The sequence below is a fragment of the Drosophila innubila genome, assembly GCF_004354385.1.
Source record: "Drosophila innubila isolate TH190305 chromosome 3L unlocalized genomic scaffold, UK_Dinn_1.0 0_D_3L, whole genome shotgun sequence".
Classification (NCBI taxonomy): Eukaryota; Metazoa; Arthropoda; class Insecta; order Diptera; family Drosophilidae; genus Drosophila; species Drosophila innubila.
The window spans coordinates 18,396,670-18,423,800 of record NW_022995376.1 but is presented as its reverse complement, the minus strand read 5'-3'; the positions used below and the strand labels follow the sequence as shown (position 1 = coordinate 18,423,800).

At 37.6% G+C, this 27,131-nt stretch overlaps 1 protein-coding gene across 1 annotated transcript; it reads right to left on the bottom strand.

Moving 5' to 3' along the window:
• Positions 1–2,564: 2,564 nt before the first annotated feature.
• Positions 2,565–26,980, bottom strand: LOC117788282 (sodium- and chloride-dependent neutral and basic amino acid transporter B(0+)). The gene is made up of 6 exons (XM_034627000.1): positions 26,573–26,980; positions 15,313–15,912; positions 7,494–7,725; positions 5,139–5,284; positions 4,927–5,063; positions 2,565–4,868 (listed from the first exon to the last, which is right to left on the bottom strand). Exons 2-6 carry the CDS (start codon positions 15,901–15,903, stop codon positions 3,122–3,124), a joined length of 2,853 nt encoding a protein of 950 aa, XP_034482891.1. The 5' UTR covers positions 15,904–15,912; positions 26,573–26,980; the 3' UTR covers positions 2,565–3,121.
• Between the last annotated feature and the right edge of the window lie 151 nt (positions 26,981–27,131).

The window sequence follows — 27,131 nt, the reverse complement described above, 5'->3', positions numbered from 1 at the left end:
AGTCAAAAGAGTGGGAAAATATGACAGCTGTCAAGCGGTCATCAAAAACGTGATTGAGCCAATTATTCAATTGGCTTTCAAAATGATTCAAGAGCAACTCAAGTCGCAACGGAAGGTGCTCAACTGAAAAAGAAACAGAAACGGAATCAGATTTGATTTATGGCCATGCACATCAGAGCCCAAAGAGCTCGATTACTGGGCTGGTAAATTAGCCTAGTTGTATAAAAAGAAGCAGCAAAGTCTTAAGTGCAAATCAAGCCAAAAAATTGGAGCAGCTTTGTTCACACGCGCCGACAGACACAAGGCTGTTAAGTGAACTGGGTTCCAAGTCAAAACAAAAGCAAATTAGAAATATACATAAGCTCTACATAAACATATATATCTATATCATATCTATATGTATGTAACTGGCCACTAAACACATTCTACGCGTCTTGGCCAAATTTGTGCGAGCTGCGACAAATAAAAATCGAAAATTAATTTTAAATAAACGACCAACTGAACGGGTTATTTAATTTTAAAGCGAACTGGCTCGCTTGTTTTGTTCCAATAAATATATTTATATATATATATATCTGTATGTATTTAACAGATACATATGTATCGGTATAGCCTTACAGAAAGGCTCTGTGACAACTTGACAACTTGAGATTCTACGCCCAAAAATTTACAAGTTTCGCATGCAAATTTTCAAGTCTGCTTTTTGTTTTTTTTCCTTTTTTTAAGAGTTTACATATTTATTCGATTCGATTTTATTGATGTCTTCTGTATGCGGTTGAATTAATTTGGGGTTCAAGTTCGTCGCCTCTGGCGACAAACATCTGAGAATGAATTATCTGTTAATTAGATTCGAATTTTAGCCCAACTTTCGTGTAATCTATAAGTTGGTTTCCGCGTATTATAGCTAAATTTAATGTACTGCCAAAAGTATGCTATAGTTCATGTATACAGTGCATCCTTAGTAGATTTATTATCTATATATATATATATTCATAATTAGACCTGACGCCATATCAACTGGGAGTTAATGCTTCTCTGCGTCTCCGATGAGTCTGGTTTGTCAGCTGAAGGTTAGTAAGACAAGTTTTCAGATTTTCTATGTGTGTAGCATCGAATTAAAATCAAATCGAAATAAAATAAGTAAATAAAATATAATTTTGGTTTAAGGCAAAGGCTGTGGCCACAGATCGCATATTTTTATTGAGTAGCCAAAGCAACCAAAAAATGGGCGCCTAACTATTTATTAGCTTTAATTTGAATTTTTTTAGTATAATGTTGCGAACAAAACTTGTTGAGCCGCTTCTGCAAGGTGCTTCTACATATTTCACAAAAGCTAAAAAAAAAACACAAACTAAAAAGCAGAAACAACAACAATACTTAAACCACAGCCACATCAAACTAAAAAATCAAGTTCACCTCGAGTGTATCAAATTTGTATAAAATTCATCAGCCAGCAAATACGTCAGCTGAAAATACTCACATGTATACACATACACATACTCATACATAGATACATATGTGCGTCTAAAAGCCACAACATTTCTTATGTTATGCAAAACAGAGGAAGCACTGCGGTCGCACTGCCAAAGCCAACTTCAAAGATACAAAGATACTTATGCACATACGAGATACGTATTTCCATCTCGATGATCGTTCGCCAAGTGTACCTGTTGAGCACCGATTAGCATTAGCATTTTAGTATGAGCATTAATGATTTTCACTAATATTTCAAGACATAAATCAGTCACTTGTTTATCCATTAGATATGGCTCCAGCTATTTGCTGTTGGCTTCTTTCCTCGGCAACGAATTTGTATGGAACCATCTGTATTAACATCTGCACACATTAATTATTATGTCTTTTATGCTTGTAGACAATATGTTTAATGAATCTCCTTTATTTATACAAAGCAACACATACGCTTATTCGCTTATTAATAATTATACGAATAGTTTTAATACTCGTATTGCAACCGTTAAACGTTCTCAGCCATTTTGTAGATATCACGACTTGTGTTTCAGGTTTTAATGCTACTTAAAATTCTAGAATATTGTCGAAATTGTGGGCGTAATTGTTTTATATTGATTTACCGTACTGTAGTGGGCGAACACATATGCAATATCCAACAGGTTTCTAATTAAAAACAAGCTGACAAATTTGGTCAAGTTACTTCATTTGTACGACAATTCCCAATTATAAATGTCAATTTCCCCAATTTAATATTCAATCATTTAGAACGCATATATATATTTTAAATCTAATACTGAAAGAATTTTAAAGTAATATTTCAAATCCAGTTTCTGAGATTTTCTGAAATTTTGCATAAGTTTTAACTCTAAAGCATAACTTTCTTAGCATACTTTCAGGCTGGACAATTTATGACGTCTTCTGTAATGCACTGTGGTTAATATCCAATTTTTTTGTAAAGAAAACTAAAATTAGAAAAATGAAGATTATATGAAGAAAGTCTCTATAAAAATAAACTTAATCTCTGAACTGAAGCTACTTGAATTAAAAAAAAACTACATGTACAATTTTCTTTAAAAAAAATAAAACCATTTCAGTTTATAATTTACTATTTATATGTTTTATTACATAAGATCGTTTTCGTAATCGTTGTGCAGTTCACTTAACAATTAGACGCAGAATATTAGGACAATGTCAAACTAAAATATATTACATAGATATATTTAAATGGTTAGTTTATAGGTTCACAGACACATGGTTACTTAGACCACATACAGACACTTACAGACAATAACATGCACACATATTAAACATATATCTTAACTACTTGGAATCCTCTAAGGATCTCACACTTTCTAGTTGTGGCTGCCTCAGGGAAAGGCGCCAATTACAAGACGATCAATGACAACAGAATTACATGTATATCAAAATTTGCTTAATACATTAAAGGACTAATTAATAAACTAATGCTAGATATCATGCTCTCTATGTACAGATCAAAACTAGAAGATACACTTTGCATATGGGCATAGTTCGTAATTCGATAACTTAATGATAAATCTGCTTTCAGTTTTATACAGATTCAGATACATTTATTTTGGATGCAACAAGTCTTTTGAATGTGAATGCTTCGCGATTGAGGCGTGACCACAGTTTACAGCTCCGTCGAGTACTCCTCGGGATTGACATTGAACTTGCGCCAGCAGATGTGATCTCCCGCAGATGCAGACGTGGGCGGAGGTAGCTTGTGCGTGTTCACATTCACCACAGAGCTGGCGGATCGCTTGATGTTGCTAGGCGGATGCAGCGCCGGCGCCGGTGCCAGACAGCCTGTGGATCGGCCCAAGGGATTACGAGACATGGCCGTGTTGGCATTCCCATTCGCTTTGCCATTGCCGTAGCTAATGGACTCATTGGAGGGCGATATCTCGATGCGAGTCGAATGGTTGCCACTGCCGCCATCCGAGAGCCGCCTGATGTACACCACCTCGCGGTGCTTCTCCACAGTCGTTGGCCCTGGAGGGGCTCGTGTTAAAGTCTGTGGTTGGGCCGTTTGGCGTGCACGCTGTGAGTATCTCAGCGGCTTGCCATCGCTGGCCTGGAATGGCACGTACTGCTGCGTGATGCCTGGAAACTTGTCCACGCTGATGTCTTCCTCGATGGCCGAGTCGCCAAACATGGAGCCACTATAGTTGGGCGAACTGTTGCCAGGTGTGGAGGACTTCCAATGTGTCTGGTGCGGATGTGCCGTCTGTCCATTTGTGGCAAACTTCTGGGCACTCGAATACTGCCCCTTCTTTATGGAGTGCGTGTAATCCCGAGTGCCACGACGACGCAGTGTGAAATCACGACGTCCAGTATCTTGACAGACCGAACGCCATTGCTTCCAGGAGTGACGTGCCAGGGGATCGGCTGGACCCCATTCCTTGGCTGGTTTTGAGGCTTCGCAAATCATGCCGAAGAAATTGTACTCCACCTGGCGGAAGATCTGCACACAAGCGATGATGAGAATCACAGCCAGCGCGAATAGTATGGGTGCCCAGCGTGGTAAGTAACCTGCCAACAGATCATCCTGATCATCGTCGGCACACCACCAGACAAGTATTCCGGTTAAAATAGCCGGACAGCTGCACCACTTCCACATCCAGATACGGAAAATAGGACGTCCAATAGAGAATTCCAGATCCGTATAAATGTTCTTTGCGCCATAGATCCACGTAATGGAAATCAGCTCAAAGACCAAAGCCGTAATGGCCAAGGTGCCCACAAGGCGCGAGTCCAGGACACGCGCTATCAGGAACTTGGGTGCTGCGAAGGACATGACAGCCACCACCAAGGCTATTAAGCAGATCACATAGTTGGGACGACGAGGCACTAGACGCGTCGAGGTGTACACGGCAACCGTGATGGAGACGAGGGCGGAGAGGATGACGAGTGTATAGATGAGTGAAGGAATCAAATGACGCATTAGTTCACTATCCGTCGGGGAGCCATACAGGGCACGATCATAGATGGCAGTTAGCGGCTTCAGTTCATCCATCGGTCCGCTGGCTGAGGAATCAAACTGCACCATGAACAGAGTCACGGCAATGGCATTGATCAGCAAATTAAAGCACAGATACACAACGGATGTACGCACTGCATCGCCCTTATACAGGAACTTTCCCGTCAGCATGGGCAGTGAACCAAAGCCGCAGTTGACCGAAAACAGCACCTGCATTAGAGCATTAAACCAGATGTTGCTCTCCGCCAGCAGGCTGCTGTCATAGGGCCACAGCTGAGGAAAATAGTGACGGGAGAAGGAATTGCGCACTTCCCAGCCAGTCAAGGCGCAGAGCAGAAACAATCCTGCCAAGCCATAAACAAAGAGACTACGCCGTAATATCTTGCCATTGTGGGTGCTAAAAAGAAAATGAGTGAAAGGATTTCTGTGATCATAGCTGTTCATATCGCACTTACCACAACATGACCACTATCCAGATACCAATTAGGCCAGCTGCCAACAGGCCAAAGTAAAGTGGATTACGCCAAAATGGAGTCAGAAAAGTCTGTTGCAAGCACTCCTGTCCACTGTTGCCAGTCACCGAGTAGCCATTCTGTTCAATTAAATAAATATTATACTATAAAATCAATATTGCATATATTGCGAGTAGTAACAACTAAGTACTTACCAAATTCAGCTTTAGGTTGCCCACACACTCGCGAAATGGTAGTGTATTCGAGGCGAACATTCCTATATAGGCAAGGGCCAGCACAGCCTGAAGTGATATCCAGATGGCCGACACCCACGACGCAAAGCGACTGATAATACAGGCCCCTAAACAAAAGGAAATACGAATTAAAATTGCTAACTATAAAGTGTAAGATGCAATTAATAAACACATAAACATTATTCAATTTTTTTAAATTAAGTTTATTTTCTTGGCCTTTTCAAATAATACAACCTCACAACCACGATTGCCACATTTGATAATTTTGTGCCAAAACTGGTTCATTTTTTATTTGTTGGTATTTCATACATGTTATTTTTATTTTATATTTGTTTTCATAAATTTAACAAAAATAAACATTGAAAAATATGGGTTTCAGTTAATGATGTAATCGTCCTTGATGATCAATCGGCATGTCATACATCGAATTTCAAGTGTCGAGTTTTTCAAATCCATTGTTTTGATGAAATGTCAAGGGAAAAATATGGACAGAGATGGAAAAACTTTGATGCGGACAAAAAAAGGGCAAACTATGATAAAGTAGACATTCCGCAGGAAGACTTGAGTTAAGACTTGACTAAGTTATGATAGCTTGAAGATATCGAAAAAACCGCTGAATGGAAAATATAGAAAAAGTGAACAGTGATGGAAAAAAATAATTAAATTTTGAAATTCGATGCAAATTTTTAAAGGCTCTTTGTTGAAAACAGAAAAATGTGGTACAAAAAACTCGTATATTTATGAAATAAAACTGTGCTTGCATTTTGTCAAATGTTTCTGCATCCCTAGTATTACATTCAGTTGTCTCAGTTAACATACTAATATAGCAGCTTTTTTCTCTGTCATTTCACTTGAATTGTTTATTGTTTGTTCTAAGAACTTGACTAAATAAATTTACTGGTAATTTTACAATGAGCTGGCACTTAAATTTAAATAAACGAGTTCAAGTTATGAATTAGGAAACAAATGCAATTACTTGTACTCACTGAAAATAAATACAAGTTTCATCATATAAAGTGTTAGGTGTAAAGTGTAAAATGTAATGATTTAAATGCCATTGCAAGCGCTCAAGTATTGCTAAAATGCAAAAAAGGGGCGATACAACGAAGGCATTCCTTTGCAGCACCCAGCATTATGTGTATTATACTGAGGTCTTTTCGAAGGTGTTGTGTCGTAATTTGCAGTTTTTTCATTTTTGCTTTTTGCCATTATTAGTATGTTGCTCATATTGCTCATATTTTTGAATCGTTTGTTTTCTCGTTACAATTATTTTTGGTTTATACTTTTTTGTTCATTTAGAATTTGCCTTAAACGTCTCTATGGTTATTTTTTGTGGACGCGCCGAGCCAGCATTTTCCCTCAAGGCGAGCTGGACATATGGTACCATCATTTTCCACATCCATATCCATGTACACCACAACTTAGGTGAGGCACAGGTAGTTAGCGGCTGCCCTTGAATGTACTCAGATGTTGCTGTTGTTGTTGTTTGTGTCTTTGGAGGAGGAGGAGGAGGAGGGAGGTGAGTATCCAGAAAGAGCCCAAAGAGCCCGGGCTCTCTTCCCAGCCGGCCCTTGGGCCGTATGCCGGCATTGGCGCGCCAGCGATTACACGAACGGGACACACACACCAATGCATTTTGAAGTTTTTAATATTTTTTTTAGGTTTTTTCAGAGTTTTTCATTTTGTCCTGATAAACACGATGATGATCATTACCTACTAAGTCACATTTAAGTTAGTTCGTTTTTTTAGTGTATTTTATGTGTTTTTAAGTTTTTTTGTTTGCATTGATATTTTCTTGGTCTGATAGTATTTTTTTTGTCATTATTTTATCTTAGCGTTTCGTGATTTCTTGTTTAGACTTTTGTTGTTTATATTTTTTTATATATATATATAAGTAGTTTGCTCTTTGCATTTGCATTTTGCGAATTGCATTTGCTTTGTTTTTGCTTCAGAGTTTGACCAAAGTTTGCGTAACTTATTCTGCTCTGCCATCCAACGGACACAATTTCAGATTTGGGTAAACGGGATGTGTCCAACCGTCGTTACTGCGAATGCACGACCGCCCCAATGAATCCTTAACCGTCTAACGGTATTTATGCTACAACAATCGGAACAACAACTTGAGAATTATAAACGGACGGAAAAGTGCAGCAGTTGCAGCTTTTGCAATGAGCTTTAGTCCTGCCAGAGGGTTGCACTGCACAGCTTTCATTCCAAGGGTTGATTTTCGGCCGTGCAACCCCCAACCTGTTGCCATGTGCCATGTGCTTCGTGCCATGTGCAACATTCATGGCCAAAGAGAAACCTGTTGCTTACCTTTGAATATGGGCGAGGCACGCCAGGTGTGTGCCGCCCCTTGGCCCAGAAACTGTCCGACAGATATCTCGAGTAGTATCATAGGCAGGCCGACTAGAAACAGCAGTATCAGATACGGCACCAGGTAGGCCGACCCATACTTATCCAGTTCACGTGGGAAGCGCACCACATTCGCATAGCTGACGTTCAGGCAAATGCAGAGCACAAGGCCACGAAACACCGAGCATTTTGTCTGCAATGAGATAAAGAAATTGTGTTTGTTTAATATTAAAAAGAAAAAAAATAAAGAAGCAACAGGTGTCTAGCATCCGCCCCGCCGGCAATGCCAGACGACATACAGTGAAACACCTACATTACAAAGTCATTATCATTTCCGTCACTTCCGCTTTCAGCTTGTGTAATAATTATTTTCTTTTATTTACTTAAAAGTTAACAATTTGCTGCATGTTTATTTGTTTTTTTTTTTTCGAGTCACATACTCGCAAATACAGCTTCACATTTGGAGTTCTTATATTTGTACGTATTTATCTATCGCGTAATGAGCAGCAAAAGAAAGTAGAGACCCATTATAAAGGTCTGTGAAGAGGCCAAAATGCCGACGCCTGCGAATTGTACCGCATAAGCTCATTAGATGCGGGGCAAAAACACCACTAACCACAGCAACAACCTCAACAACAACAGCTGTAAATACTTTCAAAAACGAAAAGGCAAAAAATAAAAGTAAGAAAAAAAACTTAACAGCTCAAAACAAAAATTACAACAACAACAAATACTTATATATATATAAAAAAGTGCTTGGCAGTGGAACGTTTTTAAGTGAAATTCATTCAGTGACGCTCAGCTATCTGGGCGGACGGACAAACTGACTGACAGACTGCAGTAAATAAAGCTCAAAACCACACTGTAAAAATGTAAACAAAAAGCTAAACGCCAAAACACCCCAACCTCAAGCGGCAATAAGCCGAACTATTATACGAGTACTCATAATCTGCCTATAACCAAGTATTAATTGCCATATCATGTGGCACATCATGCATGTCCCCTATTAACAAACCAAGCATAAATTGATCGTTTTTATTAACACGATTTAAAGATTCATTTCTTTTTTAAATGCATACTCTTGTAAATATTTCCAACTTACTTTTCGATAATATCGGAAGGGCACATCTTCATGTACAACATAGAGATAATCGGCTAGATATTTTGTTGTTGGTATCTCCATCTTTGGACAGACTTTGTATTGTTTATAGGTGCAAAAGAATTTGTCATTTTCTTGCATTTGATATTTCTTGCATGCAATTTACGTAGATTTTTGCTTCTTTTAATGTGATTTATTTCGAAAACTTAGCTAAACTGTAAAAAATTGTATGTTAATTATTTAAATTTTTTAACTTTTAACTTGATTTTGTTTTTCCTAAAATTGCGTATTTATATGCAATTCTGCTGTTGTTTACAATTTATGTTTGTTAATTAAAATATTGTACTTCGTGCAATTACAAGTGTTATTTTTGATTTTTTAGATAAAATTGTTTCGTAAATTGCAATTAATTTTAAGTTCTTATTTTCATGACGCGTTTCATTGTTGTTAATTTAATTAATGTTTTAACGAGATTATCAGTTTTTATATTTCTTATTGTTTTTATTGAATACACTTTATTCGCCACAAAAATAATGCAAATTTCCACTGCGACATTTAACATTTCAATTTAAGCCGTATAGATTTCGGTTTGATAACATTTATGTCATCCAAACAAAAACAGAAAAACAATAATAAAAATTAAAATAAGCTAAGATGCAGAAAAGGCAATAGCAGAGTAAAGACATAAAAGTATAAAGAGATAAAATTCAGCACATATGTGTACATATATGCAAATGGAACAAGTTATCGCGTTACGACAACGTCGCTTTAAATATTAATTGGCAACACCTTCATTGCTTAGCCCTGAACCGCTTATTGAATGTCTTTTGCGAATTGCCAACGACAATCGCATCATATATCAACGATTTCAACGATTGTTAGTATTGTTGTTGTTGTTGTTTGTTGGTGTTCAACGTCATTGGCAGCAGTGACATCAACGCGTGCTGGTTCCGTAAACGAAGACGAAGACGTTGACGTTGACGAAGCGGTAAATTGTCATTAGATATGGATTGCAAGCATTATCATTGCGATACACGGAACCGCTGAAGACACACGGCGTATGCGTAATGCAACGAAAAGCAATTGACGCTGAATTTGTTTCGCATTCACACATTCGTTTAAGTCATTCGAATTGGAATCGTATTCACTCGGTAAGCGATCGCCACTCAACACCGAAGCAGCTTCAAGTAGCGACTGCGCCAAGAGAGCCGACGAAAATTGCGAAGTGCAGACCGAAATATGATTGGAAAATCGAATAAGACACCGAAACGAGTTTTATTTTTTTTTCATTAACGAGTGTGCTCGTCGTTTTATGGGCTTTTCTTCTTTCCAAAACACTCACTCGAGTTTAAGTTGAAGCTGAAGCTGTTGATGTTGTTGTTGATGTTGATGTTACTGGAAACTAGGGGGAATTGAGGGGGGACTTGCGAGACACTGGGGGCGACCACACGTAGCATGCGAGCGAACATGAACCGAACTGCTCTCTCATTAATGCAGAACTGACGTTGACTGGGCGGCCGCGAGCCTCTAAAGCGTGGCTTTCTATCGCACAGTCGCTGCGCAAAGTCAGCGCCCAAGTGCCGAACCCAAACGAACCAAGCCGAGTTTACACTTCGTTTCTTGAACAGTGCTCGCCAATTGTTAGCGCTCGTTCAATGTGCATGCAGCATAAAGCACGCCTCACTGGTTCTCCTTTAACAGAAAAACAAACAGCGTATGTTTTCTGCTCTTTTGATACATTTCTTTAATACATTTCTTATGTTTTTTACGAGTTTTATTTTCTAAATCAGATTTTCTGTGAATTTTTTCACTCGTAAACGCCTACGCGCTGCGGCTGCGCAGATCATCTAATTGAAAGTTCTGAAGATGTTGAGCCGACTGTCGCGTTATTCCCATGTCGTGGGCATAATTAACTTGGGCCAAGCAGGAAGTGGGCTAAGGCAAAGAGAAACTCGTCTATTAGTCTTGGCCATTGCGTCTTATTTCTTCTTGCTTATGCTTCTTCTCACAATTAAATTAAATTTCATTTTAACACGTTCTAAGCAACCACAACAACAACAGGCACACAATCTCATAATTTTTATAATTATTATGTAAGCATGCGAGCGCAACTGGCGCATCATCTTGACTCGAACCCGAACCCGAACCCGATCTCGCACTCGATCCCGCACTTGAGACAGTGTACGAGAACGAGAACAAGAACAAGAATGAGAACGAGATCGAGTTCGTGTCTGGGCGCATAATTAACAATGCTCAGTGTGGGCCTCAATAAATAAATAAAATGTACAGGCCAAACTCAGCTTAGAGCGTTAATAGAAAATAAAAATATTATTTTATTGACGCACACGTTCTCAAATATAACAACAACTACAGTTTTGATATTTGGCGTTACAAAAAAATTTAAATATAAAATCGTTAAATCGGTTCTTTATTGGCCAACTATTGGCCCTGGCCATAATCAAATCTTACAACGGAAATGTCGATTGAACGACGTATTGATGGATTGGCCCAACTGCTGAGAGCGTGACTTTCCCGAGTGCTCAATGTGTGTTTGATAAGCATTAATTGAGCGCTGTTGTATACCCTGCAACTTGAACTTTCATAGACTTGTAGTATAGACTTGTTGGTATACAACTAACATAAAAGTATTTATTTACCATAGACATTTTTAGAATCGTTTAATGCGAAATTTAAATAAATTTATTTGCCATTATGAAAAAGAAAAAAATAATAAAATTATAAATTTTTAAAACATTAACAAAATGAAATCATATAATTTTTTATCTATTCTTCTGTTTTTCTTGGTCAAACTCAGCTCGTATTTTATTTATGTAAAAATTTCAATTCCTGCGAGAGAAATCTCTATTTAATAAAATACTTTATATATTTACAGGGTATTCGCAGATTCAACTTCATCGCAGTTCATTAAGCCATGCTGTCAGGTTGTGTCTGCATATTGTGGTATAGAATTTTTACTTTTGGCCATACGTTTAGCATTCATAATTGCTTTATTTTCATAAGTTTTTGGTAGCTTTTGTCAGATTTGTGTGTTTGGCATTTCAAATGAACAAAGTGGCCGTTGAAATTCTGCTTGATTTGAAATTAATAATAAAAGGCCCAACGAGGCGGCTAAAAGTAAAAGCGTGCGGCTTGCTGGCCAATTGAAATCTGAGCCAAGTGGAAACAAACTGAATGTGGCCTATAAATAAGCCTTTCATTGATTTTCTAATTATATAGAATTGATTTCGAATGTCATTATTATATAGAATCCATAGAATCAGCATCAGACTTTTTGGCCTTCTCTTTCATTTGCAGCTGCACAACAATTACGGATACAATTTTATAGAGTTTTTTATTAATGCGTCTGTCAATTGTATGAAACTTGACATGAAATTGGAGTGTGAAAATGTGCCCACAATGAGGCTGAAACTGTCCACAAAAGACGCCTGGAAATCTTTTGTCAACAGATTGAATAAGAGACGAACGTATTCAAAGCTCGCTCGGACAATCCCTTTGTGTCGTTGGCTACTTACTTGAAATGTTGTAAAGTGTGGTGTAGAGATGCATCTGGGGGCACTCGAGCATTGCGGTCTGTCCGTCTCTTAGTCTCTTTATGACATGGCTATTGTTTTACGATTTTCGGGGCGTCTCGTCTAATCAGTAGCAAGTGAAAGGAGTTGAAATCATGAAGCCATATAGCTGCCATATCGCTAACTAGCTAAGTACTCCGTTACACCCAACCCGGTAGCGCAGTGTAGCGCAGCGTTGCGTTGCCCAATTGTCGTTTTTCCATTTGGATTCTCTATCTGTGCACACACATATCGAAATTCTGCTGTCCACTGGCCACTGGCCACTGGTCACTGCGCTGAATTGAACTGAACAAACAACTTGGCCACTTTCACTGCGGAGGCAGCTTTCAAAAGCCCATGTCCGTCCATGCAATTCTAATAACCGCCAATTATCATATTGCTTCCCACAACCGCAGCGTCGGATTCAAGCTGAGCCAAGCGCAAGTCGAGCCGGTTTCTATGATCATTTAAATTGTATCAATGCAACAAACGACAGCAATAATGACGTCATCATTCAACAGACATATCAAATCAGGCAGTCAGTCAGGCAGTCAGTAAGTTAAATTGCCAGTCCACAATTTTGGGCTGTGCCTCTCTTAACGCACAAAACGTGCAACTGTGCGACGCGACGCCGAATTTGCACCGAAAGTATGAGTCGAGTAGCTGCTGCATATTTTTCGTTGTGTTGAACTTGTTAATCAGCGAATTGGAAACGAAAAGCATAAGAGATGAAGTAACTGATACAAGTGTATGTGCGGTGTGTACAACACCCGCTTCACCCACACACACACACACACACACACACACACACTCGCGAATACACAAAAACATGCTGAGTGAGCGACGGGGCGGCTGCCTGTAATTTTGTTTGTTATTGTGGCAAGCAATTGCAAATCAGTCGACTTATGGGTATTCGTATTCATATGCGCATGTAAATAATTATTATTGTATGATTGCGACTGTTAAGCGAAAAGTATTTTTCTATGCAGTCAGCTTATTTCTAACCAATTATAATCATGCTGAGAAGTTAATAATATATTTTATGATTTTACTTCTTGTTTTATATTCAACTTTACGCTATGCAAACAAAAGACTTAAGCGACAAACGCGGGCAGTTATTGTTGCCTTGAGTTGTGCTATAATTTGTACAAAGTTGAAACAGTGTATCAAAAAGTGTAGCATACTTTTAGGTAGCTACATTCATTGCGGTGCAGATATTTGCTAACGTAACTGTGCTATGAAACTGTTATACAAGCAGGCGTCTTTCGAATTTAAATTAAATAAAAATTTATGTATTTATATGTATAACAATTAATTACGGTGAAAATACTCACTAGCAAAACTTTGCCATGAAAAATTAACTAGACATAAATTAAGCTATAAATAAATTAATAAATATCAAAAAACCCATTTGAAATATACGGAAACGTGCAAATAAATAAAAAAAAAAAAACAGAATATGTCACATAAAAAATAAAAATCTTGAATTCCTTACAACAATATCTCTTAGCTTTAAGCTTTATCACAACAATACGAGTAGAAAGCCTTTTGCTTATCTAACTAATTAAAAACAGAACATAAACATTTGTAAAATCAAAAGATTCTCATTTTATATAGCGCTAATTTTAGTTTTATAAACTACAATAACAAGTCAATTAACCGTTTCTAATTTCAAATTAAGGACACTCCTGTTTAAATGATAAGCCTAATTAAAAGCAATTAGCAGCTCTTTGGCATATTTTCAATGTGCACTTTGCACTCATTTCAGAACATGAATTACAAATGCAATTAGCGCAAATTGTAGAATTGCCGCTAGACGCAAAGACTTTAAAAAACAATTGGACGCTCCAGGGCCGGCAGACCAATGGATGAGTAGAAAAGCAATGATGGTCAGTCAGTAAGCACTAAAGTAAAACCCGTGCCTCACTAACCCAAATAAACGTCAAACTAATGCCGAAACTTGTTTTATGATGTTGAACAGACAACCCTATAAACCAGGCGCATTAAAACAACAAACGGCTTAAACAACAATCAACATATTTGGACAGTGGACAAAACAGTCCCCGATTTTTGACTAACGACTTGGAATTTATAAAGATGTCAACAAAGAGTTGTGCTATTTTTGCGATTGCCAAGGCCTGTCTGCAATCCATGGATCAACCATTCAACATGCTTCAATGCATAGACAAACAAGTTTGTCTCCTTGCAGCATCGTCACAAATTATGACAAACAAACAATGTTAAAAACAAATAAAAAGCGCGAAAATTAACGCATGGGAAAAGTAAACGCACAGTGACTGCTACAAATCAACGGACACGGAAGCTTACACTCAGATAAGATCTACAAGTAGAGAGCATTTCCTATCTCACGTAGGCGCCATCATGCTGATTACTATGATCTTAGACTAGTTAGGCGCCTCGATTGATCGATTCGAATGCGAAGCATTCTCTTTGCAGTCCAATTCGAGGCACTTGGATCACGTACATTCCCAGTTTTTGTTGCACAACATTCAACAGAACAAAAAATGATGCGAGTTTGTGAAATTGATTCATTCATGACCAGCTAAAGATTCAGTGTGAAAACTGATAAACAGATGCTGCTTAGTTTTTCCGCATTTTGTATTCGATAAGCAAATTTTGCAAAATCAAAACAAAAACCAACAAAACGCTTTGACAGATAAATGTGATTTTCATGATATACTTAGGATGAATATCTGTTTATCTTTTGTTTTCTGAAAGGATGCAGATTTTTCCATTTCTATATAATTGCCGGTTTTGACTACAAAAATATGTAATTTTTTCTGCCTTATTACACTTAAAAAAAACACTAATTGCTTCCATTAAAAAAATTGCAAAGATCAGAAGTGGAAATTTTCTTCACTTTAATATATGCATCCCCAGTCTCAGTACTGTTCAGGAATATTTTATAAACTTTACGGATCGGAATTGTCTGCATACAATAAAATATTCTCAAGGAAGTGATATTACAACATTAATAATAAATGTTTCTCACGTTCTTATGTTAATTGCACAACTATTAGATAAATGTAAATTGCAAACAGATTGCGAACGGTTCTAAATATATATTGTATCTTATCTTTAGCTGTCTCACCTGTTGATTTGACTCATCCTCCGCGGCGGGCAACAGCTTGGCATTGCTGGCGGTCGTGATATTGTGCGCGGAATGAGCAGACGCCGACACTGAGACGGACGAATAGTTCTTGGACACGCCATCATCATGATAACCCTGTATATCCGTCAAGGTATTGTTGCTGCCACTCAGTGTAATGATGCCGCTGGAGCTGATGCGTCCCGAGGTGACTGTGGTGCGACCTCCGCCACTGTCAACCACACTGGACACCGTGGAGATGCAGCTGCGCGTTGTCTGTGGCGAGGGGGTCACGGCGGGCATCTCGGCATCCGCCTTGGCACGTCGCATATTCAGCCAGGACATGCGTTGTGGCTGCCGTCGATCCAGGGTTGCCGCATTGCTGACTCCTGTGGCGCCTCCAATGTAGACGCAAGTTCGTGCGTTCGTCGATTCGCTGCGCAGTCGCTGATCGGCGTCGGGGCGTGGTAATGTCGCCATGCCGCCGGATATCTGTTTATAGGTGGGCGTGGCCGAGGGCTTGACACTTCTGGGCAGACTGAGCTGCTGGGCGAGGGCCTCGTCAGTGCTACGATTCTTATAATTGCTGCTCATCGATTAGATCTGTGAAGGAGACAAAGAGAGTGGAAGGGGAAATGGTGAGAAATGACGCAGATTTATTCGGAAACTTATTAATGGGTTCAAAGCCGAACCGGCTTCAGTTCACACGAAACCTCAAAAAAATAACCGCTTTAACATTTTTCAAACGAAATGATTCACATGTGGATTTCATGGGTTTGCTTATTGGCGACAACGATTAGCATGCGAATGAAATTCGAATTTTGCAGAACAATAAGCCCAAACCTTAGGCAAAACCGTATATCGAAAGTAAAATTCACTATTAAATCGCAACGAATTAAGAGAAAGTGAAAGCTGTCATTCTAAAGCCATTACAACAATGGATAAATTCACCATATTATGTATGTTTATACGATTATGACACTCTGGCCGACTTTCATTAAGTTCTGCTTTATCATTTCATTATACAATACAAATTGTAGCAATAACTTTTGTTGCAAATTTCACTGAGCTTAATTTAGTCAACTGCGTTTAATATCTTTATCTGAAAGTCGAAAGTACTATATATGAAACAGAAACAGAAACGTGTAAACAAAGTCGTAAACAGCAACTGTTTCAATACAAAAGTTAAACAAAGAATTCCGTTGACTTAGTAAAACGTATCATAGCTAAGGCTTTTTATAAAAACAAGCTCATTTCTTAACCCATAAAGTTTTAAAATATGGGAAAAGAGAAAACTATTACGATCAGTGGATTAAGTTAAGTCTCTATAATTTGGCATAATTACAGTACATAGAGTTTAGATACATCTTTAAGAATATAATGTTTTGAAGTGAGAGAGAGTCTTTTTTAAAAATACTTTGTTGAGCTTCCATGTGCTTTCATAGCTTTTAGCTTTGCTAGAATTGTTGCGGTATATAATGAAATTAGTTAGTTGAAGAAATAATCTAGTAAGCAGCTTATCGGGATTTAATGTACTTTAAAAACTTTTTAATATTTATCAAACAATCATTCTATTAGAATATTACATCATACTGATTAATTAACATATTGTTGTTGTCTGTCGAGCTTTCATGTGTTTTTTAAGCTTAGTATCTTTAAAAATATTGTAATTGGCATCAACTGTTTATTAAATTATTAAATACAATTTATATGCATGTTTAAACAGCTTATCAACAATATTAATTAAGTCAAGAGCGTCAATGAATTTTTTTTTTATAATTTGAAGTAGAGTAGAAAAAACAATTTCGATAAGTGAGTCAAATGATATCGCCTGACAGAAAGGTTAAACAAAAGTTGTGTCATTTTGTTAATGACTGTTTTTTTTTTTTTCTTTGCTTTGCTTTTGTATCTCGCCTCTCGTTTTGTCAAACAAAAGGCAAGCATCTTATCGTCACGATGGCATATATTTTATCTGGGCCTCAAAAAAAAAACAAGCACACACAAACACTAAAAATAACAGCTCTTATCACAATCACTTGGAATGCACATTTTACAAAATAATTATGCACGCTTGCACAAATAAATGAGCTGAGCTCGAAATATCTGTAACCATAACAACAACAACAACAGTAACAACTTCGACAACAACAAAAAACGGTCAACAGCTTTGATCATGAGTTCGTTGCCTTTGCTGACCACGAAACAGGCCAACAACACCCTCCCTTCGTATTTGTATCTCAATCTTAAACAAATTTCAAGACTGTGCAAACAGCGCCTGCTCGAAAAGAAAACTTTACGTCAGTTAAACACAACAACAAAAAATCTTTACGAGCTGACGTCGACGCTCTCTTAACGCAAATTAAGGCACCAAAGTGGACGTCGGCTGATCTCGACTGTTACGGCTGTTTATTATTGAAAAATTTTGCAAACAAACGCGACGCGACTGGCGCCAGCCACAATGAAGATTTGCAAGCGATATAGATTGCAGATACATATACAGATACAGATACAGGTAAAACTTTAGCTACAAATACAGACACAGCTACTGATATGAATATCCAAAGAGAAATGCCCCATACTCGTACATACACATACTATACATACGGTAGATATAGGGCCTCGACTTGCTGGACCGTTGGCTCTTGGGCGTAAGTCAGTGTCTGGAACCAAAGTCAAATTAGGCGACAGTCCGTGCATCAAGTTACAGGTTATTAACAGGTAAAGGCTGCAACTCGTACGTCATTATGGCCACCATTCATTCTGGTCTTGCTTTTCTTTGTGCACTCAATTTGAACGGCGACAACGAAAGCAGCAAGAACAAGAAAGAAAAGTTATTATAAACACGCCGAAGAGACGATACCCTTAGCGTTCATATGACAGCTATATAGTATAAAGAACTGGTCAGATTTTAGTTCGTTTTATTCTGAATGTAGAAGACAATACCAAACAGATAAGCTGCAAGTTTGGTTCAGAAATAACTAGGGTTTTTATTTTAACAGTCTATATTGACTCAGCTTGTTGACCTGATCAAGAATATGTCAACTTTATTTTACTGCTTGCTTTTACAGATTTCATGACAAAACTATATACAAGTGTATAAAAACTAAGTATAACAGTGTTGTTGCAGTACATGTAGTCTGACTTCTCGCTTGATAAAGGTTCTGACATGCCAGCAGTAACACCACCACCACCACCACCACTACCATTATTACCAGCAGCACCACCAACGCCAAACAAACGCAAAAGCAACCGCGCGTAACCACAGCCCAAGTTGAACTTCAAGTCAAAACTCAGTCCAGTAATGTGGAGCTACAACTGGGCCTAAAGTCTGGCACTGCCAAGTTGAGCATTAACACGGCATTTAGCCCAATCTGCACTTGTGCTGGCCGGCAAAATTAAAGTGTTTTTATTTACTTAAAAATAATAAAAAGCAAAGCCAAACCTTTTGTTTAACTTGAAATTTTTCTGGAAAAAAGAGCGCATAATTCTAGGAAGTCAACATTTGTGATTTAATTATAAAACTTTTATAGCGAAATATGCTAAACATTCAAGCAAAGGGTGTTGATAGTTTATCGTAGATACAAATGTATAATATACAATTTTAATTAATAAAGTATTAAGTAAACTAGCTGCCATTTAAAGAATGTTTTGTATTATTAATTCCATTCCAAACACTAGTCGTTGCCATTTAAAACTTTGATCTATGCCTTGAATATATCCGGGAAACAGCTCCATGAATTTATCTTAAGCTTTTTGGAGCGAAAGTCCACATAAAACAGTCGAGTGAGTGCGTGAACCTGAACTTAATCACAAAGGTCACACTTAATCACAAAATCCCAACAGATACATTTATAATGATACTTATAATTTGAAGATTCATTCGTTAAACTAAAAGCATAACAAATTTCAAGTTGAAATGCTTCTGAAAGGCGTTTAAAACGTACTTTGTATGTAAGTATCTCTGTATCTTTGTAGCCATGTTTCTTAGTATCTGTATTTAACTTTTTATAATTGAAAGTCAACTGCGCTGGCGCGTCGCGATGGAAAGAAAGGAAAGTAAAACAAGATGAGATTGTTTATTTGTTTCTCTGTACGTTTGTAACTTGTGTTTATTGTTGATTTTGCTGCCAAGCGGCAACATGAACGAAAGTAAAAACAACACAACTGAAACAAGTTCAACATAATAGTGCATAATACGAGCTATAACTATGCGTGGCAGCCGGCACCCGCTTGTCAATTCATCAGATACAGATGCAAGTGACTAGTCATTTCACAGTCGGCTTGACACAGTTTCTCATCGGAGTAGACATGTATGTGTGTGTGTATCTGACAGATAGATTATGTAAAGTGCTACGGTTTAGACCAAGACTAACGATGCCGCCTCCGTTTATATCGAAACTACTACAATGCACTTGTCAATAACAACAAAGATACAAGATGCAAAACAAAACACACGGGTAAAAGTGTATCTCACAGTGTGTGTGTGTGTGTGTGTGTGTGTATGTGTGCTTTTTTATTGATTGTTCAATCGAATGTAATTAAACGTTTCCAGTTGCTGTGGGGCCAGTGGTGCAAATCTCTGCCCGACACGCCCCGTAACGAAACGACAACAACAACAAATACAACAAGAGTTGACGCTTCATCAATTTCATTTCATTAATTTACAAATTTACAAATGAATTTCTGATATTCGCATTTAGCAACAAATTGTCAAATTGGCCCATGGCTCCATTTCATTCCACAACTGCTCCACTTTATTTTTTATTTTTATTTTTTTTGTGGGGCACACGTTCACAATTTCGCACTTCCAACTCGAGTAATTAAACGAATGTAAAAAGCATTAAGCCCTTTTAGCAATTATAAAGATCAAGGCAGATTATAAAGACCGCAACCGTTGTGGATTTAAGATACGAATATCCACATTAATTCTCTCTCGCTTTTTATTACAGCTGATTTCTGTTTCTTTTATTGTTGTTCAAAATATTAAACAAATTGCGTTATTAAAGTGCCCCATTGGAGCGTAAAAGATTTGGCCGTCTGTCTGTCTGTCCTTTTGTCACCTGTCAGTGGGTCAAGAGCATTAAGCCATTTATTCAGAGATATTCAATGATTATGTTTCAATCTATTCGCACAACCCTCTCAAGAGCAAACAGCCTGACTCCATCCGACATATTGCAAATGTTGTTGCTGGAGTTGTTGTCTATGACTCGTCAAGTGCCTGAGCAATGATTTGCATAAATATTACGTCTAATTGCAGCCACAAGACCGAAGGGAGGGAGGAAGACCTACACCTGACAATCATAATCATAAACCAAACAATACAAATCTCAAATCTACGACGTCATAGCTAAGCGACTTCTTCTCCGTCTCCATCTCCATCTACAACTCTGACTTGCTGTCCGTTAAACAAAAAGACATTCGCACAATGGCAATTATCGGAATCATTAGCCACAAAATGACCCCATGCCACATTCGAAATTGAGCAAACAAACAAATCTATTCAAAGTCAATAGAATCGTGTATAAAATCAAGTAGAAACAATAAACACGAGGCCAAAAAAAGGCAAAGCAGATATCAATTAATGGGCATGGCTGAGAATTTCAGCTGTGATATAACCAGGCATCGCAAAAAATAGTTAAAAGGAAAAAAAATAATAAAAACATGCTATTAAAAAATGGAGAATTCTCAGATATTCTAGAAACAGGATCTATTATTAGCAGAAAAAATCATTTTAACACTAATTTTCCGATTCAGACAATTATGAAATAATATGAAAAAGTTTAATCGTATTTAAAAAGTTTATGATAACTGTTATCTTTATAATAAATTTCATTAATTGATTTAATAATAACGTTTACCATTTAAATTGAATGGTTTACCATATGCGAGTATTTAATAATTCAAACAATTTCACAATATTTCTGGTTACAATAATTTGTTAACTGTTTTCGGCTTTTTAACTGTAACACTGCACAAACTGGTAAGAGGAGTCGTGCTGCTTCATAAAACTCATTCGACAGACCGTTGTCGGCTTAGATGGAGTATGAAAATGAGTCGCGTCATTTAAATACAGGTTCTCGTTCATTCATTTAGATTCACACGAAACGAGTATGAGTACTCGATGATGTCCGAAAATCAATTTCAATTCAATTGCAAAATTCCAGGAAATTACGTCGTAGCCGTTAACGTTTCTCGATTTTATGTATTATTTTGGGGATTTTATTCTCAGCAATTCGGATTCAATGCGTTCCCACTGAGAATTGTACACAAAACATTCGAAAAAAAAATCAACTATAACTACACAATTGATTGAACTCGAGGCAAGAGACGCGACGACGACGACAGGTACGGAAAGACTAAACCAAGCAGAGCTCACCTGAGCTGAGTTGAGTTGAGTTGAGTTGAGCTACCTGTCAGGTAGTTGCACAGTCTGACTGAGCAGAGAGCGGGCGGTTCGTTTACATGAACAGTTGTGCGAGCAGAGATGGTACGCAGCAACACGTGTAACAGACACAATGTATCTGACAGATACATGTGTGCAAGTATCTGATCAGTTGACTTCGCTAGTACTCGTAATTGCATTAATATCAGCTAAACATGCTAGCAAACTGAGTGAACTATCTACGAGTACGTACAGCAAATCTAAAGGTTATCTTCTCGCACTCCATTGAGAAGAAGAAACCTTCCAAAAATAAGATACTCCCTTCCCCTCTTGTGTCCCTAAGAAGCCGCATAAACAAGAACAAAGAACAATGTGCGCATAAACAGGAAATTAATCATTCGAGTGTGTATAATGCCGATACCTTTTCACATGCCTTCCTCGCAATGGGTATTACCCGGTACCCTTGATACCCTTACCTGTGCCCAAATCCGAACCTGAAACTCAAGCCCCGAGGCCCGAGGCCGACAGGGAAGCAAACACTAAGAAAAACAACAAAAACACTAAAGAGGAAGCAACCCGGCTGAGTAGTGAGTAAACTGAACCGTAGAAACTTCATTAAGGTTTAGGGTAAAGGTAAATTTACACAGAGCTGGCGAAAATTTCAAGGTCGCGACGTCTCACAAAACGTTTACAACTTCATTGGGTTTCCGTTGTCGTCGTCGTTGTAATTGAATTCTGTTTATTTTGACTTTTCGATTTTTCACACAAGAAAAACAAGAAACAATGCAAATTGTCAGTTAACAATGCTGCAGGTAAATACTAATGAGTTCCTAGATGCCATTAAAAATAGTTGATGATGATTCAATGTCGATTCTTAAGATCTTCGTTTCGCTTATTAATAATTACAACTCGGGATGCTGTAGAGTTACCGGTTTCCGGCTCATTTCTAATTTTAAACATCAAACTCAACAATTATTATTCTTAATAAAAAATAATAATTCATGCGAATCTTTCGTGCGATAGAACATTTGCCATAATTGATGATGCCCCCAACTCAACACATTTTGATACACAAAAAAAAAATTATATGCGAGTGTTAAGCTGTTTGCGCCACTTGGGATATCTTTTTGCAATTTATCTGGCACGAACTTTGGGTCAAAACCCCCTCTTTTGACAGTGGCAATGACTTCCGCATTAAAAAGAGATAGAATATGAATAGATCCCAGGTTAAATTTAAGCTTCTTTTTCTTTTCAGCTAAAAAGACAATTTGGTTTCTCTTAAATTTTTCATAAATGTGTAAGGTATTAATGGAAGCCTGTCAGTAAATGTATATTCTGTTTTATGGAAACTGAAGCTATTTTATGCAGGCAGGGCATATGTCAAAATTGGACAGATTGGATTAATATATCATAACCTTCAGGTTAAGTAACTTTGGTGTTTTTTGAGATATCTTAACCAAATTCACACAGTTTATGTTTGAAATTGTCTTGTAGATGTTGAGCACATTATGTTAAAATCCGACTACTACTATAAATATAACTGCATTACGAAAGAACAGTGAAGAATTCAAATTCTGAAAGGGTATCAAGACTTTAACATTTCTTTGTTTCAAATTATTTTTAGTCTTGTCTCACTGTGAATATGTCTCCATTTTGGTTGCTATTTGAAGGCAATTGTGCGTGCAAAAGCGTCATGAAATTGCCACACACACAGCAATGTAGAACATGGCATATGGAAAACCCAGAAAACTGGTCTATATACAATATATGTAAGACACGAGTCCGTCTCGACGTTCCACTCGCCGCACGATCAGCTGCACGTTTGCCTGGTGAAAAGAAACCCAAGTTTAAGTCGAAACAGAGGGAGGAATGGAGGAAGGGACAGAAGAAGGGACAGCGGTAGCTGCAGACATAAAGGGGACGTCATCGAGTCGTGTCTGTTCTTCTGGCCTCTCCGGCTGTCAGTTACCAAATTGAGTGCAGAGCTATTTTCCTCAACATGCTTTTTTTTATACATTGTTTTTTCTCTGTTTTGTTTTGCTGTTCTTCAATTGCCTTTTTGGCCACTTTCTAGCCATGGCAAAGAACTTGCAGGCACCATCTATAGAGAACCATCGGCAAAACAAAATTGCACCACTTTCAGGGCGTTCTTCTTTCTGTTTCTGTGCATCATTATCATTATCATGACCATTATTTGCTGCAGTGTACCTTACTGACACCATAAATGGTCGCAACAACTTTTATACTCGAGTTACTTTACTTTCAAGCGAGTTTTGGCTAAAAAAAAAAAAATAAAACAACATTAACACCCATAGAGGTTGACTATGGCAGTAGACTTGGCTAAAAGAGAGGTGGCCCTTCAGCACTCGTTGCCTCTTTATGGGATTTGATTAATGCATTTCTTGTGGCTGTTGTTGTCGTTGTAGTTGTTGTTGTTCACATGCTTGGCATTTTGAGAACGAGTAAGATTCACTGGCCCAGACGTTGCTTGTATTATTATATTATGTAGTACGTATAAGCCCATGTGCATATATTTAGTTAGTTAGCACTTGCTGTAACTTTTCTCGCTTGCTTTTTATTTTTATTTTTATTTTCAGTTGTTGTTTTTGTGGGTCTTCGGAATGACTTCATTTTCTCAGCAGCTGACATGCAACCCGCTTAATTTCTATTATCGTATAACGCCATTGTTTAAACTTTAAAACAATGTGCACTGCACATTTCCACTGCATAATAAACTAAGTACGAATATACAAACAAACCATATAATACTCGTATTTTATACTTGTCGCACTCTATCCATATATATGGCACACTTTAACCCACTGTGGGGGCGCGAGGCGTTGAGACTGAGGTTTTTGATTACCAAATCCAAAAAACTATGTAGAAAAAGTTTAAGCGTCACGTATGTGCAGTCAACTGCCAACTGACAACCGTCAAGAACTCAGTTGAAATTTTGGACCTGGTCAGCGATTAGGGAACTTGCACATTTGGCTGAATCCAGAAAAGCAGCTGATTCCACAAGACAAACAGGCCAAGAAAAACAACTATTCTTTTAATTAGCCTACACTTTATACTCGAAAAAAGAGTTGGCCGAATAGCAGTGCTCTGCAGTCGGCTAATGGCAAACGAGAATACGTAAAAAAAAAAAAAAGTTTATTAAAAAACTTCAATAAAAAAAACCTGACAAAAATATTGACTAATGACAAATAAAAAAGCTTATTAAAAAATAACAATCAACAAGAAATTATTATCTCTATCTTCACAGCTAAATTTTAGTCCACTTGTTGCATTAAATAAATATTTACTTTGATATCATTGTCTCTGAGTAAATTTCTGTGAATTCAGTTATTTGCTCACAAAAAACATAACATAGTTAAATTACTCTGTAGGGAGTGTAAATTATCAACTGCCACATTTAACTCGTTTGGGGGTAACCTCAGTTCTTTGGCCATAAAGCGCAACAACAATGGTCGAAAGAAAAGCGTCTGAAGAGCGCTTATGACTCACTCAAAGCCCACAAACCCCACTAATGATCCCCCTGCCCCTTTCAGTTACCTGTTACCCGTTGTCAGTTGCCAGTTGTCAGTTACCAATGGCAACTCGAGTTCGTCTATTCTTGACAATGTTAAAGCTGAACAATAAAAAACAAAATAAGAAATAACGACACACCGCAAATGCAAATGCAAATGCAAAAATATTGCGAATGACACTGGAATGAGAATTCACAACGGATTTTGCACAGCCTTATATTTATAGCATTTCCTTTATGGTCCAAGTAAATAATACTCAGTAGATAGGAAAAGAAAACAAAAGTAAAACATATAAATAAATAAATAAAATACTATTCGCAAGTACTCTTAATTTGTCACGCTTAATGGAACGGATGAAATTACACACGTCTTTTTATCAATAACTGAAAAGTATTGCATTTGTTTATTTTATATTTTAATACATACTTGAATCGAGTATAGTAATTTTCACGCTTGGCAGTTTTATTTTACCATTATAAAATTTAAGTCGACTTGAAGAATATCTGCAATTTCGATAGGATTTCGGCACTAATAAAATAAAATGCTCTTGAAAATAATTGATATTGTCTCAAAATTTTCGTATACAATTTTTTAGAAAAATATTAAAAAAAAAAATTAAATAAAAAGAAAAAGAAAACAGAATTCTAAAATCAAAATGATTTCTCATTTTTTAAGAAACTAGATTAAATAAATTTATTATTCTTCACAATAAAGGAAGAATTTACATTTAATATAAAATCACTGAGAACAAACACTTATTTTGCCAGTGTAAAATAGTTTTTACTAATTTTTGTATTTTGCATAACCTTAAAGTTTTTAATTCGTTTATTTTATTATGTAATACACATTTAATCCAAGACTTACTAACGTTACTTGTATTTTTCGTAATGATTGTTTTTTGACCCGCAGGCACATAGCGGAAGTTGAGAATACACTGCAACAACATTGAACTTGATGAGGTTGCTCGGCCAATCGCGGCTTATCAAGGTGGCCAGCTTTTAGCAAAGCCTATACATGTATGTATGTGTGTTTGTATGTGTGTGAACAACTTAAAATACAGCAAAAGCTGCATCTACAATAAGAACAGCAAAAGCTACAACAACAACTGATGACCGCCAGAACAAACGAAGTTGAAGAGCAACTGCAGACGTAAGTATAGAAAGGAAACGAAATACTATGACGATGTTGTTGTTGCTGTATTGTATCGATGCACGTGTATGTATGTGTGTGCATTTGTATGCAAACGAAATATAAAGAACACGAACAGGGAGCACGAAACGGAACACACACAAAAAGCGTGTGCATAAAAAATGCAAAGGCAACGAAAAAACTTGTCGAACTGGTCGCTTACTTTAAACTTAACTGCTGAGCTCGAGACAGGGCAGCGACGGCGGCAGCGGCAGAGGAAGTGGCAGCGGCAATGGCAACGCCTGCGCCGCCAACGTAAAGGATTGCGACTGCGACTGGAGGACTCTTTAGAACCGAACCCTTAGTCACAGTGAGTAGCCACTTCAAAGGGAAAGAGAGTCCACGTTAAGTATATGCACCGCGTTTGTTGCCAATTTATTTGCGATCGTTGCGGCTTTTTGAATTCCCATTTGCATATCACAAAACGCACACACGCAGTCGCCTCGAGCGACAAGACAACAGTTTTCAAATAAAATGCACACAGTAAAAATCAACAGTAAAGAGATACGACGCGATAACAACAACCGCACGGAATGAAGCGCGCCAATTGACTGAAAGCTGCTCTCGATCTCAGACTCGGAATAAGCGCAACGGGCAAGCAACGTTGGAAAATCTAGTTGGAATCTCTTACATACTATCTCTCTAACGCTGTCGTTTTCGCCCTGACGCGCCAATCAGCTGAAAGCTGCTCTCAGAGTCAGAACAAGCGATGGTTAATCTAA

Excerpts from the sequence above, each read along its gene's own strand:
- LOC117788282 (XM_034627000.1), bottom strand. The coding sequence starts at position 15,903 with ATGAGCAGCAATTATAAGAATCGTAGCACTGACGAGGCCCTCGCCCAG. Across the intron at positions 7,726-15,312 it reads AGGATGAGTCAAATCAACAG|ACAAAATGCTCGGTGTTTCG; the intron begins GTGAGACAGCTA and ends ATCTCATTGCAG. Across the intron at positions 4,869-4,926 it reads TGGATAGTGGTCATGTTGTG|CACCCACAATGGCAAGATAT; the intron begins GTAAGTGCGATA and ends TTTTCTTTTTAG.